This window comes from Erithacus rubecula (assembly GCF_903797595.1).
Source record: "Erithacus rubecula genome assembly, contig: scaffold_492_arrow_ctg1, whole genome shotgun sequence".
Classification (NCBI taxonomy): Eukaryota; Metazoa; Chordata; class Aves; order Passeriformes; family Muscicapidae; genus Erithacus; species Erithacus rubecula.
In genome coordinates, this window is record NW_027635847.1 from 8,940 (window position 1) to 24,142 (window position 15,203).

Below are 15,203 nucleotides of genomic sequence, written 5' to 3' on the forward strand. Positions count from 1 at the left end.
ACAGATCAAGGCCTCATGGAACCTAAAAGAGCATTGTGACACCGTGGGGCCTCTTGGACCCAAATTTCCATTGTGACAGTTCAGAACCTCATGGAACAAAGGGGCCTTTGTGACACTGCAGGGCCTCAGGGAACCAAGGAGTGCAAAAGCACTGGAACATTGCTTGCAGGGTTCTGTCTTGGGGATGAGGAATTTCCTTGGTGGCACCTTATGCCTGTTTGCGGTGGCGAACCTCAAAAATTTTGGATTGCTTAAAAAAAATTGAAACCCCCTCTTTGTCTAAATGTTGTCAGTTCTCAGAAAGTCAGTGTGGAAAGGAAAAAGTAAAGAACCTTTGAAAGCTGAAGCACCTAGAGGCATTGAGCCCCACTGAGTGTTGTTACAGAGAAAGGATCTCAGGAGGCTAATTAAAGCAGATAACTGGAGGCCATGATTGCACAAAGCTCTCAGAGACTTCAAGGCAAAAGCAAAACCCAAAGTCCTTTGAAAAACCTGCAGTCCCTGGGAGCATGAAGGAGTCCCCAGGGCCATTCCTGAGCAAGGCTCCCCAGGGACTGGTCCCAGCAGATCCCTGAGGCCACTGGGATGTGGGGGGATGCTGAGGGCAGGACAAGGGGTGACAGTGCCCAGCCTTGCTGGGGCTGTGCCAGGAGGCCCCAGTGGCTCAGGACAAGGTGTCTCCTCCCAGCCCTTGGTGGCACAGACCCTGCTGTGCCCCAGGGCACCAAGACTTGGCTTCTCTTTGTCCCCACATGTCGTCTCTGCCTCCACTTTCCAGCTCTACCTGGAACCTGGGGACACTTTCTCAGTTGTGTCCCTCAGAGGGACCCACTAAAACTTTAAGAAATATTGGGAGTTTGATTCTGCATGAATTCTTGAGAGGTTTCCTAAGAAACCATGGCTCTGCCTTGATTTCCCTCTGGTCTGGTGCAGTTCATCGCGAGGTTTTCCTATTCCAATTGTGGAGAAATATTTTAAAGAGCTTTTGAGAAATACGCATTCTAATTTTAAAGGGTGTATTTTATTGTTGTTCTCTTTAGAGTAGAGGTGATTGCAGCATCTAGTGATTGATACTAACCCTGGTTCTCTCCTCAGGAGGTCTGGCCTGCTCAGAGAAGCTGTGCCTTGAGGTCTGACCCAGTGTGGACAACCTTGCTCCACATTCCCCAACCCCATCCTGTCTGTCCTCCCTCACCTGGGACCTGTTTTGCTTGGAAGACCAGCTTCACTTAGGCAGAGGGATGTGTCTCTTTTCTTATTTTTGGTGCAATCTAAAACTCTTAGTTTTCGCCATGGAAAACAGACACACTCCTCAGGTGTGTGCCAGCCCAAGGTGCCACCAAGGAGGTTCAGGCCGAGGATCGGTGCTTCGGGCTTGGTGCCTGGAGTTGGCGCCATCTTTCCTTTCTGCCTCAAACTCCCATCATGCCCCTCGGCCCCAGAAAGCACCAATGGAGCCGGGACTACTATTCCCATCATGCCCCACGCTCCACAGAACTCTGGAATCCCCCCATACGTCCCATAAGTATCCCCAGACTCACAAGGATCCTTAAGTGCTCCTTCAGCTCCCATTTGGAAATCCCTAAAAGCCTCCACAGATCCCCTGAATGCTCCCAACACCATAAATGCCCCTTACAGCAACTTCCGGGAATTGATCTTCTCTCATTCTCCGCGAGCTCAGAGCAGCTCAGAACCCAATGACTCGCCTAAAATTCCTGCCACGCCCCGCACCCTAAAGGGCCTGGTTCGAGCTCCCCAAGCTCCTCCAAAGTGCTCCCGAACCACATATTTTCCACTTGGAGGACTTGAAGTTGCGGCTCAGATGCAAAGGTGTCCTCCAAGTGCCCTCCTGGACCCCCAAACGAAATATCTGAGCCACTTCCGGGACTACAGCTCCCAGCAGGCTTCACAGTTCCGTAGAGTGCTGGTCGAGCTGAGACTTCATCTCCCATCATGCCTCGCGCCCCACCAGCAGACATGGCAGCTGCGCCTCGGGCTCCCATGATGCTCCACGGCTCCATCAAACTGTATTATACCCGTGCCTACAACTCCCATGATCCCCCGCGCCCCAGAGAGCCCCGTTAGAGCCCCAAGTGCCCACCCAGACCCCCAAGGGCCCAAGATTCCCCTCCTTGACCTCAAGGGCATCCCTGGACCCTCATGTGCCACTCTGAAGCCCAGACCTTCCCCCAGGATCCCTAAGTTCTCTCTTAGATCCCACTCGATGCCCTCAAGTACCCTCCGGTCTCTCAGACTCCTTCTAAGTTCTTTCCCCAGACCCAAAACTGCCCAAAATGTGCCTCAGAAATGTCTCCCTGAACCCCGAAGTGCCCACCTTGACCCTGTCTGAGAAAAATAAGATAATAAAGATTACAAAATAACTGCAGATATTACGAATTATCTTAGAAGGAGAAATTAGTAACAAATAGAGCTTATTTAATTAATTAAGGGAATTGTGTAATTTAGAATCAATGACCAATAATTTTTTTTATTGCTGATAATGCATAGAATTTTAATATAAAAAATAAAAAATTAGGTTTTAAAACTATAGAATACTAATATTATAAATAAGAAGAATATAACTGTAATTTTAATATTTAACAACATTTTAATTGAAAGATAAATTTATAAGATATTTTGATATTATGAGTTGTCAGTCCCAGGTGAGAGATATCATGACATGGTGAGGCTGGGGGTGAGGAACAGGTTGTCCAAACAGGGTCACCATGCAAGACGCTCTTTCTTCCATGTGCACAGACCTCCTAAGAAAACATTCAGCATCAAGATCACTTGAGAAATTCTGCTATCAGTTTCTCTCTGCACTGAAAAGTAGAAAAATATTCCCCCAAGGTAAATAAAGTCAAGAGATGCACTTTGAAATCTTCCACTTAAACAGAGCTCCAAAGTGACTCCAAGCAGCTGCACAAGCCCTGGAGACTTGATTACAATTGAAAGAAGACAACTCCTGGTGGCTTGCTTTATTTTTATGACCCTTAGGGTGGATTTGGGGCTGAGTCCAGGAGCCACATGCACAGAGAGGAGGTTGAAGAAGCTGCTCAAGGAGTCAGAAGCAAAATTCCAAATCCCTTGGAGCATCAGTGGCCCCACTGAGGGCAGGGACTGCCAAAGGCTCCCAGGCACTGGTGAGAGCAGATCCTTGAGGGCAGGACTGCAGGAGCCAAAGGCTGTGAGCAGGAACTGCAATGCTGAGCAAGGCCTGGGCTGGTTGGAGGCAGCAGAAAGGCCAAGGGCTGAGCCCAGGCCTGGCCCAGCAGGGCCTGTCCCTCACGGGTGGCTCGGGGCTGTTCCTGGGGCACTGGGATGGGAGGGGCAGCAAGGACAAATGGCATCACCCTGCAAGCCCTGCCAGCCTGCTCAGGGAGGGCCGAGGCAGCAGCAAAGTGCAGCCCCTGCAGGGAAAGTTCCTCCTGTGGGGCTGCAGAGGCGCTGCCCAGCCCAGGGCACAAAGGCCTGGGTGCCTCTGGCCCTGCCAGCCCTGCCCAGCCCTTGGCCATCTCTCCTGCAGCCTGTGCCCCTGTGCGTGCTGCTCCTCTGCCCTGGCCGGCTGCACACGCCCATCTCGCTGTGCCCCCAGCATTTCTCAGCCCAGCATTGCTGTGCCCTCCCTGGGCTCCCTGCACCCAGCGCTGCCGGCTCCTGGCACACAGAGCCATGGCATGGCCCAGCCTCAGCTGGGACACCTCGGCCACCAACATTCTGCCCTGGCAGGGACTTTGCTGTTTCCTCACCTGCAGGCTGAACCTTCCAGGCTGCACTCTGGGGAGGTTTCCTTCTCTTTCCACTTCCAAGGAAAGCTCTGTGTCCTTCTGTTCACAAACAGAGAAGGGCTGGTGGATGATGTGGTGATCAGAGTCTATTTGGATATAGTTATCATGAAATAATTAAGATTTTAAACATCCTGTGAAAGAAGGTGGGCCATCAACAAACTTTCTAACACTTGAGTTACAGAGAGTAGACTTCAACCAATTCAGGATGCAGATTTGGGGTGTACAAATCAGGTACTGATTGTTTTTGAGGGAAGCAGTGCTTAAAACAAAGGATTCCAAAAAGGATGGATATTCTTAAAGAAATTAATCTAAAAGAAGCAGAAGCAGCCTGTACCAGTGTCCCAGAAGATGAGTCAGTGAGGAAAACAACTGGCCTGGCTGGACATGGAGCTTTTTTCAGGAACTCAGGAAAAAAGGAAGGTGCATCAACTTTAGACAAAGGGGCAAGAAAGTCAAGAAGTGTTTAAGGATGCTGTCAGGTCATGAAGAAAGAAAATGAGGTGAAAGCTCAATTAGGACTTAAGCTGGCAGTTCTGTGTAGGATAACAAAAATTGTTTTATCCATACATTAATGGCAAAAGGAGGGAAAAGGAGAACCTTGATTCCTTACTGGGGGAGGGAAGGAGGGGTGGAATATGTTTACCAAAGATAAGGAAAAGGCTGAGGTACATAACTCCTTCTTGGCCTAAGTTTTCAAAATAATACAAGTTGTCCTCAGGACAAGTGTTCTCCTGAGCTGGTAGATGGGGCAGGGAGCAGAACAGACCCTATAATCCAGGGAGAAATAACGGGGGACCTGCTGAGCCACTCAGATGCTCACAGGTGTCTCTACAACCAGATGGGAACCATATTAGGGGGATGATGGAACTGTTGGATGAGGTTCCCAAGCTGCTCTCCATAATTTACAATCAGTCCTGGCTCACCAGGGAGGTCCCAGAGGACTGCAGGTGCCAATGTGAGCCCATCCCAAAGAAGGGCTGCAAGGAGGATCTGGGGAACTCCAGGCCTGTCAGCCTGACCTCGGTGCCCAGCAAGGTGATGGAACAGATCACCTTGAGTGCCATCACAGGGCACCTACAGGATGGCTGAGGGATCAGAGACAGCCAGCATGGATTTCAGTATCTGCATTTATGATCTGGATGAGGGCATTGAGTGCACCATCAGCATATTTACAGATGACACCAAGCTGGGTGTGAGTGTTCTAGAGGTTAGGAAGCTCTGCAGAGGGACCTGGACAGGCTGCATCCAGGGATTAAGTCCATCAATTTGAGGTTTAACAAATGCTGGGTCCTGCACTTTGGCCACAACAACCCCTGCAGTGCTACAGGCTGGGAACAGAGTGGCTGTACAGTGGCCAGGAAGAAAGGGAGCTGGGGGTACTGATGGACAGCAGGCTGGACATGAACCAGCAGTGTGCCCAGGTGGCCAAGAAGGCAAATGACTCCTGGCTTGGATCAGGAATGGTGTGGCCAGCAGGACAAGGCAGTGATTCTTCCACTGTGCTGGGCACTGGTTGAGCAGCACCTCAAGTGCTGTGTCCAGTTCTGTGTCCCCCAATTTAGGAAGGACATGGAGGGGCTGGAGCATGTGCAGAGAAGGGCAACAAGGCTGGTGAGGGGTCTGGAACACAAGTCCTGTGAGGAGTAGCTGGGATCTGGGGTTGTTTATCCTGGAGAGAAGTAGACTCAGAGGTTACCTTATCACTCTCTACAGCTTCCTGAACCGTGGTTTTAGCCAGGTGGAGGTTGGTCTCTTTCACCAGGCAGCAACAGAATGAGGGGACGCAGTCTTAAGCTCCACCAAGGAAAATATACGTTGGATATTAGGAAAAATGTTTTTTACAGGAAATGTGGCAAAATTATGGAATGGTCTCTCGAGGGCTTGGTGGAGACACCATCCCTGTATGTTTAAGAAAAGACTAGGTATGGCAATTGGTGCCATATGGAGGTGTCAGGCAGGAGTAGGACTTGATCTTGAAGTTCTCTTCCAGCCTAGTGATTCTGTGATTCTGTGAATTCATAGAGTCTTTCAGCTGAAGTCTCTGTCCCTGTCCTTTTCCTAGGTCTCTGTTGCAGATGGAAGCTGCTGGTGCCATTCTCACCTTTAACCCCTAATTTGAATGCAGACAGATGTTCTTGGGTATGTTAATCAGGCACTGATCAATGTTTATGTGGAATTTTTGTATCCTCATGGCACTAAGGAGACTCTTGTGGCTCTGTGGAAACTCATGGAACCAAAAAGCCACTGAGACATTGGGGCAGGATGGTACCAAGGAGATCACTGAGATACTGCAGATCTAAGGACATTGTGGTGGCTCCATGGAAACTCATAGGATCATGGGCACTGTGACACAGCAGGGCCTCATGGAGCCAAGGAGTGAATTGTGACTGTACCAAACCTCATGGAACCAAAGAGCCATTGTGGAACTTCAGAGCCTTGTGGACCAAGGGGACCACAGTGACACTGTGGGGTCCATGGAACCAAGGGGTCATGGTGACACTGGATCCTCATTGACCAATGGTGCATTGTGACACTGCAGGGCAGTATGGAATCATGGAGACAACTGTGACATTACACAGTGTCATGGCAGCAAGGGGCCATTTTAACACTGTAGGGCCTCGTGGGCCCAAGGAACAGATGTGGTGCCATGGAAATTGTGGCAACTGTGTCACCATGGGACTAATTCAACAGTGGATGCTTTGAGACAACTACAAACTGTAATAAACTCACTAAAAGAAGTAGTCTTTCAAAACCACATGGTGTTAGATACGGTAAGAGCCAAATGGGAGGAGTTTGCATTCTAATTTATAGCAGTTGTTGCACTTCTATAGATAAGCCAGGGCAAAAGCAAACCACTGGCTATTTGAGCAGACAATCCTATAGAGCATGCCCAGGAAGCAGGGGTGGAAAGTTCAAGCCCAAGGAAGACTTAGGAGTCTTCACCCAAAACGACCAGCAGGAGGCTGACGACCACCTGCTGCAGAAACCATGCATGTGTTACAAGGGCTCACATTGTCATGTCATTAGAAAATATGTTGCAGTATGAAAGGTAGGAAAAAACAATTTGCCCATTAAGTAGAAAACATATACAACCTAGAACTGTGCAAAGAATGGACAAGTGATTTTGTGGAGCAATGCTCCTCCCTCCGGGTATCAAATAAACAAATTCCTGCCCCATAGGCCTTCTACTATGGAGTAGTCCTGGCTTCTTGCCTCCTTTTCGGGCATCAGAATGCACTGGATTTCAGCATCATCCTGCCCAGGAAAGAACTGGGTCCATGTCTGCATCCCTATTTCAGACTGTACAAGAACACTGTGGACTTCTTCCCATTCTACCTGGAACTGGGCAACAGTGCCCAAGTTCAGCTATTACAGCCCTGCATGGAGAGACTTTAATTCATCTAGGAAGTGTTTCCAAAGGCCTTGTGTGCGATCCTTGCTTGGTACCTTTAGTCATAATTTGTGTCCCGAGAATGTTGGAATGAATTTCTCTTTTGCAATGTGTTTGCTGATCTTTGGTTTTGGAAATGGAGAAGAGATTTTTGGAAGCTTTATTTATTGCAGTGCTTGAAGTTCCCTGTTTGTGGCTTTCCACTGCCATGCTCAGCAGGCACACAGTTCTCTTTGGATATGAGCTAGCAGCACCAGACACACAGCAACTGGAGCACTGAACATCAGAGATTGGGCTGATGTTTTTGTTAGAACACAAGAAAACATGACAGTGTCTCTGTACAATCTAGTTGTACTGGGAAACTCAGCTGCTGATTGTGTTCTGGTGCTCCTGCCAATCCCTCCCAAAATTATTTCAGAAATTATTTCAGGACTAACAGCTTCTGCCTTCTGACAGACACCAAGTGTTGCCAGCAGTTGCTCCAGCGCTCCTGCCAACAGCCCCTGTAGCAAGGAGCACAGTCCCCAGTGTGTGTGGGCTTTGGCTCCCTGTGGCACAGAAGGCCCCCGGGATACAGGTCTCTGGGGCAGGAGCCGGGCACCAGCGCTGCCAGGGCTCGGGGGGTGGCAGATCTGCTTGGGCAGGGACTCAGCCACACCTGCTGCTTTCAGTGTTCACAGGTCCCAGGGGTCAGAGCAGCATTCCTGCCCTTGCCCACACGTTCCTGGTCTGTGTCACAGCCACGGGTTTAGGATGGCCACCAGCCAAGATGTGTCCCAAGGAGGCCAAGCCAGCTTGTGTGCAAGGCCCTGTGCCCTTCCTGCTGCGGCTGCGTCGGCAGCCCTGGGGCTCCTTCTGCTGCCCTGAGCCCGCAGAGCAGAGCAGCGTTTGCCCATGGTTTGAGCCATTCCCAACATTGCTGTCGGGCTGCTTAGGCACTTGGGGTGAGGGATTCCTTGCAACCTGGGCCACTTTGGGTGGGCCGGGGGCAGCTCCAGGGCCAGTGGCAGTACATGCAAGGGCCGTTAGTGACACCGTGCAGCACGGTCACCATGGCATGGAACACGACAGGGTGTCAACGGACCCTTGGTGACATGTGGTGATATAGGAGCTGTTGGAGACACGGCCACACCACAGTGCTCAGAGCACGCGACAGGACAGGACGGGACAGAGCGGTGCCGTGAGGAGCCCCCACACAGCGCACTCGTTCCTGCCTGACCCGGAGCTTCCCTGAGTGTTACTCCTGCAGCTGACTTTGCAGCCAGACTGCGGGAGTGTTTGCCTCATAACTTTCCTGAGGAATCTCTCTAGCAGGTGCTCGTGAGGCCAGACTCCAGCATGGCAGCATTTCTCAAGATCTTCAGACTGTTCTGCAGAATAAAAAGGAGAGGAGCTAGAGTTCACCCAGCTCAACAGCCTGAAGAGCCAGAGCAGTCTCAGCCAAAGCAGGATGGTGAGTGGCAGAGCTGGGCCACAGGGCTGATGGCTCCTGCCAGCATGGTGATATCCCATCCCATCCCATCCCATCCCGTCCCGTCCCGTCCCATCCCATCCCATCCCATCCCATCCCATCCCATCCCATCCCATCCCATCCCATCCCATCCCATCCCATCCCATCCCATCCCCTGAGGACATGCCCAGGGACAGGAGGGAAGAGGGGCCAGGCAGACGCCCTGCAGAACCCGCGCTCCATCCCCTGGGGCATCCTGGGGCTGCCCCTGCCTGGGGAGTGCAGGGCTGGGCTCTGTTCTCAGGCCTCTCACACAGCCCCTCAGCTTTGGCTGCGCTCGCTCTTTGCCAGGTGCAGCCATGGAACAGACACAGGAGCAGGAATCCACCGGTGGCCTCTTTCCCAGAACAGCACAGGTACCTGCAGCCATCCCCACCTGGGCTGGGCCTGCTCTCACTGCTCAGCCCTGCACAGTGTTTGGAGCACTCCATGGAACATCCCTTTCTTCCTGCCCTTTGTTCTCCTGCTACACTTGCAAATTCATCAAATGCATTTGGTAGGAAGAGACCAGCACCACGGGCACTGGCTCCATGGAGAACTGTGACAGCTCCACCACCAACTCCAGTGCTGCCCTGCTGAATATGCTTGTAGAAGAGGGTTTGCCAAGTCCAAAGCAAGTAAGCAGCCTGTGGCAAGGGTTTGATCCTTCCAGGAATTGTTAGGCCTCCCAAGCCACTGGGGCCTGCTGGTCCCTGTCAGCCTTTGAGGCCATCACAGTGTGAAGGGAAGGGAAACACTTCTCTGGGGAAGCTGGGGACGTTACTACCTCTGGCAGCTTTCCAAGTCTCCCCGTGCCTTCTTCAGGTGCCTGCCATGGTGAAATACATCCACCAGTGGCTCATGGCCAATGAGTCTGATGAGCACAGGCTGGACAGGAAACTGCTGGATCTCACCGAGGCACAGCCCACTGATGTGGTGATGACTCTCCTGAGTGTGGCCCCATCGTGTGACAGGTATGGGAGAGCTCAGGGTTCACCAGCCCATCACCCTGTACAGCCTGTTCCAGGTATCTGACCAACAGGGAGTTGCTGGGCCCACTGGCTGCTCCCTTTCCCTGCCCCGGCATGTCAGCCCCCGAGCCTGCTGCCATGCTCCCTCTCTGCCCCTCAGGAGCCTGTCCCCACAGGACTGGACTGTCTGGGTGCTGCCAGCAAGGGACAATGGGCAGAGGCAGAGCTGGCATCCAGCTCAGGCCCCTGCTGCTGCCCAGTCCCTGGTGCTCTGTCTGAGATAGCCCTGAGACAGAGCTCTGATCCTGCAGAGCTGCTGAGACCATGTGGAAGACCATCTTGTGCTCGAGCAGGACTGCGGAGTCGGTGCAGCTGAGACTCCTGGATGTGCTGGGGAGCTGGCCAGAGCACAGCACGTGCACCTCCGATGGGGACACAACGAGAGTCTTTGCCCTGGCTGTGAGTTTCTGGAATTGGCCTTTGCTCACCCAAAGGCTGCCTCTCCAGCAGCTCTCCATCTTCCTTCCCCCACTGCATCTGCCAGCCTCAGGTGCTGGGCTGAATCCTGCCCTAGGGGCAGCTTCAGGGGCACCAGGCCCGGCGCTCCCCCTGAATCTCCCCTGGCCTCTCCCTGCCACGCTCGGGCCCTGCCGCACGGACACCTCGGCACTGAGCGCTACCTCGGGCTGTTTGTCCTTTGCAGGCAACTGTGGTGATGTGGAAGATCCTCCAGGTGCCCTGCATCCCACAGATAGTGATGAAGATTTTGCCCCGCGTATTTGTCCACCTGCTCTTCCAAGTGCTCTTCAGCACTCTGGACACACCCATGGAGGTCGATAAATTGTGGAAGGAATGCCAGCAGCAACATGGCTTTGCTGCCAGCCCCAACAGGTTCTCCGTCCCAGTCCCTCTGTCCCTGCCATGTCCCCAGGGAGGGAGCCAGTGCTCCCAAGGTGACCTGAGCTTTGCTCTGCACACAGGTTTGCAGTGCAGACCCTGAAGTCCCTGCTCTGCCAAATGCAGGGTGAGCGTGTGGTGATGGCAGTGGGGCGCAAGTGTGGCTGGGACACGCTGCTGTGTGTTGACACCCACCACTATGCCGTGGCTCTGCTGGCCAGGTGAGACTCCCTGCTCCCCACTGCCCCTGGCATTTTTGCTCTGTTCCTTGGGTGCCCCACACAGTGCGTGTGGTCATGGGCCAGAAGGTCTTGTCACTGAGGGACTGCCAAGCAGACTGGAAAAGGATGGGAGAGGAGAGTGCCCACAGGGAGCTACCTCCCAAAATGGCCCAGGCCCCCTTGCAGGATGGTGGGGAATGACCAGACCTCTGGGAATCAGTCCTGGGAGAGGTTTGTGGCCCTGGCTCACAGTCTTGGTTACTTTTACTCCTGCCAGGGAGATGTCCTGTGTCTCCCCACCTCTGTGTTCCCGGATCTTTCGCTACCTTCTCCAGCTTCTCAGCACACAGGAGCCACGCTGGGATCTGCCTGCCCTGGCCTTCATTGTGGAGGTGAGCCTGATGGCCAGCGCTGCCTCGCTCAGCTGCCTCCCGGCTCTCTGGCCTCTCGTAGCCACAGCTGCCTGAGACGGTGCCCGTGCTTTGGGCTGCTGGCTGGGCCCAGCCCTGTGGGGTTCTGGCCTCCTGCTGGCCAGGTCCCCTGTCACTGCCCTGTGCCTTTCAGGTCCTCAAGTACCAGGACTTGAGTGGAAGCAGTGGTAAACGCGTCCTGCAAATCTTGTCACGGCACCTGCAGAGCGAGTGCAGGGAGAAGCGTTACCTGGCACTCAGGGCCCTTCTCAAGCTCACTGATGATCCCTTGCTGGTGAGAAGGGGCAGTGCCTCAAGCTGCGCTGGTGAAAGCAGCCCCTTGTGTTGGCTGGGCTTCGTGTGCTGGGGCAGCTGCTCCCAGCTCTCCTGCCTCCCGCTTCAGCTGCCCGAGTGCTTCGGGACTGGCCTTTGGCCTCCGAGGCCTGACGCAGCAGGGTGGGGCTTCACAGACTTGTGTTCCACACAGGCAAGAAGGATGTGCAGCCTGGCTGAAAGTCTTGTGCAGCTGCTGGAGGAAGCAGATGGAGAAATAGTTAGGATGGCAGCGATGGTACTCAGCTTTGCAGTGTTTGAAAACAACAGTCTGATAGCCAGCCCCATCGCCCTGCAGCTGGCTGAGGCGCTGCTGACACTCTTCGACCATGTAAGGCTCTGTGCCCCCAGCCAGGCACGGCCTCTGGGAGCAGCCCAAACACTTTGTGCCCTGTGGATTTGCAGGCCAATGCACAGCTGAGCCCTGCAGCCAATTCAGCTGCTGATGCTGAGGTCTTTTTTCTTCCTTTCATGCAGGATACTAGCCAGGTGCAGCAGGTGTCCATACTGCTTTTCCAAGCACTGGTCACCATTCAGCTGGAAAAGGAAGAAAAAGCCCTGAAGAGACAAGTGCTGCAGAGCCTGATCCCACTCTTCATCCACTGCCATGATAAGAATCGCTGTGTGGCACAGGTGAGGACTCATGGGCTGCCCGTGTCCCCCTGGGAGGGGGCTCGGCGGCCTCCTGCCCTGGCACCACCAGGGCTGCAGCCTCCTCCAGGCCTGGGACCAGGGAAGTGACTCCTGTGCCCTGAACTGCGGTGCCATCTCCGCATCTCTGCTGCTCTCCAGGCATCTTGGGAAACGCTGCATTGTGCGGCCAAGTTCCTGCAGAGAAACCATCTTAAAAAGCTTGTGAGGAAGAAGAAGCTGTGGAAGTTCGCCGAGTGCCTGGTAAGGAGGGCCTGGAAGCACCAGGCTCAGGCTGGAGAAGCCCCCTGAGCGCGGCACTCACTGTGTGCGCTTGGCAGCTGTGGCCCTGCCCAGCGCTGCACGCAGGGGCCGCACGGGCTCTTCTCCAGGCTCCTGCGGCCCCGAGCCGGGTGCCGATGGAGCCCCGGCCCAGCGGGGCTGCGGGGAGGGGCGGCACCGCGGCTCCCCGGGCAGCAGCCGGCCCTGTGCCCCTGCAGAGCCCGGCCCAGCGGCTGCTGGCCGCGCCTCAGGGCTGTGTGGGCAGGGGAGGCCGGGGCCGGGCGCGGGCAGTGCCGGGCAAAGGGGCAGAGCCCGCCCCGAGCCTTCCCTCCCGCCGCTCTCCGCAGCTGGCAGAGGACAGGAGCCGAGTGGTCGAGCACGTGCGCCAGGCCCTGCCGTACCTGCAGAGCCCACAGGAGCCCCTGCGAGAGGCGGCCATCAGGTTCCTGGGTGAGCCCGGTTCCCTCCCCTCTCCGCCGCAGCTCGGCCCCAGCCCCGGCTGCTGCCCCGGCAGCTTCTGCCATCCGGGCCCGATGCCGTGGAGCCCCGGCTGCCCTCGGGGCTTCTGCCGCCCTCTCTCAGCCGTGCCTTGGGCGGCAGCAAGCGGTAAGGGCCCGGGCTGAGCCCTGCCAGGCCACGAGGGCGAGTGGCCACAGGGCTGGCAGCACCGCTGGCAGGGAGCTGTGCCGCTGGGCAGAGCCGTGACCAGGTCTGTGTTCTCAGGGATGGCCGGGCGGTGCCTGAGGGAGCAGGAGGATGAGCTCCAGCTCATCTGTGAGGGTGAGTGAGGGCAGCGGGCTGGCAGTGGGGGCTGGCAGGAGGAGCTGCAGGCCCTGCCCCGGCTGCGGAGGGCTCTGCTCCCTGTGCGGACAGGGGGCGGCGTGGGCAGAGCACACAGAGATTTCAGGGGCAGGTGGGGGATTCGTGGCCAGCAGCTTTGGGCTGATCCCAGTGGTCCCTTCTTCCTCCTGGCCATGGCTAGAGCGGGCTGGAATGCCCCTGGCACAGGAGTCTCCTCGGGTTCCTGCAGATTCAGGATCTGACAGTAGCTCTGTTCCTCTCTTTCCCAGCCCTCGAAGATATGGCAGATGACACCAGCCCTGCCATTAGAAAACTTGCAGCTGAAACAGCGTCCATCCTTCAGGCGATGCAAGACCGATTCCGCGAGGCGTGCCAGCGACGGTCTCGACTGTGCGGCAGTGCCTGGCTGTGCTATGGGAGCTCTGCTGAGAACTGAGAGCTGATCTGGGAGGCTCTGCCTGCTGGAGCCACCTGAACCAGCCAGGCAGTGGGGATTTTTCCTTTCTTGAAGTTTTTTCTCCTTTTTGTTTTACTTATTGTAGAAATATAGGATGTTATGCAACAGACAGACTCCCAGTAGCTTTCTTTTGCTGCCCAGGGTCTGCAGGGCATTGGGGAATAGGGGGGGAGAAGGCTGCTTGTGCTCAGCAAGCTGCCTAGGTTTGCAGTGTTACACGGAAAATGGCCAGAAGCCCCTTGGCCTTTGCTGGTTGTGCTGAAGCCTTTGTGCTGGCCACAGAGCGGGTGGGCAGGGGCCGGAGCTGCGGGGATCCCTGTGAGACGGTGCCTGGAGATGGCCACGACCCCCGTCCCAGCCAGGAGCCGCCAGCACTGTCCTCCTGCCCGGCTGTTCCTGGATGGATTGCTGAGGGCTCCGTGGTGCCTCTTGCTCGGGCTCCTCTGGAGCTCCTGTGGGGCTGCAGCGCTGCTGCTGGGCAGGTTGGCCGAGTTGGGGGAAGGCCTGAGGGTACGGGGTGCTGGGAGGCCGTGAAGGGATGAGGGGCTGTGGACACCCTGATGGGACAAGGCAGTGGAAGAAACGAGGGGGATGTGTGAGGGAGTGGGTGCCAGGAGGCTGCAAGGGGCCAGGAGGCACCTGAGGGGCTGGGGCGGTGGGAAGCCCTGAGGACTTGGGTGTCAGAGGCCATTAGCAGCCCCTGGGCAGTTGCGTTGTTCCTGACACCTGCCTGCTCTGGTGCTTCCCCAAAGTCTGCCCCAGGCTTGCAGCAGAAGCTTCAGCAGGAGGGTGGGAACACTGCTGAGGTGTCCCTTGCGCTGGCTGCCTGGGGACAAGGAGGGCAAGGCTCCCATGCTGGGGGACAGGACAAGGTTCCCTCCTTGTCGATGCCCAAGGCACGTCACTGTGGTTTGTTCAGATACATTGCCTGCCTTTAGGCAAGCATTTCTGATACCTTCAGGAACCTTACACTGGCCCCTGCTAGTATTACAAAGGATACTTACTTTACTAAATTTCCCAGTACAAATAGTTGAGTATTCTGAGTACCTCAGCCCATAAAAGAACGTAGTTGTGCTCTCAGGATTCCATGCGTATCTGGGCCACCAACACGTGCTCATGGAATTGGGCACGATATGCACTCATAGGATGATTATGTTCCCAGCTACTCCTGCAACTTGATTGGTTAATATTCCTGATGGCCTGGAATATCCCAAGAATGAAATTCAATTCTCAAAAGCACATCCTCCACGAGATCTGTTCCATGTACTAAGCGCACGACCAGTACAAATTATTATTGGAGTTGCACAAGAGCTGGCTGCTGGAAAAAAGATTTCTTGGGTGGGATTCCTGGTGGGCTTGGTTACTATATCTCTACATGATGATGGTGTTCTCACCTATGTGTCACAGAAGAAGGGGAATATTTTTCACTAGGTTGTAGTCTCTGTCCATTTTAATTTGCATAATGCAAAAATCCTGATAGGAATCGCACAAAAATGAATGCACACACTGCTTGTTAGAAACATCACAGGTGCA

The 15,203-nt window shown here is 54.7% G+C and overlaps 1 protein-coding gene across 1 annotated transcript; it reads left to right on the plus strand.

The window, feature by feature from the left end:
• Positions 1–8,474: 8,474 nt before the first annotated feature.
• On the plus strand, positions 8,475–13,649 carry LOC306816287 (maestro heat-like repeat-containing protein family member 7; the record flags this gene model as incomplete). Its single annotated transcript, XM_079332747.1, has 15 exons — positions 8,475–8,632; positions 8,981–9,045; positions 9,190–9,306; positions 9,494–9,642; positions 9,951–10,098; positions 10,343–10,530; positions 10,620–10,757; positions 11,035–11,149; positions 11,322–11,462; positions 11,655–11,831; positions 11,978–12,133; positions 12,293–12,394; positions 12,760–12,862; positions 13,136–13,192; positions 13,483–13,649. Exons 1-15 carry the CDS (start codon positions 8,518–8,520, stop codon positions 13,647–13,649), a joined length of 1,938 nt encoding a protein of 645 aa, XP_079188873.1. The 5' UTR covers positions 8,475–8,517.
• Between the last annotated feature and the right edge of the window lie 1,554 nt (positions 13,650–15,203).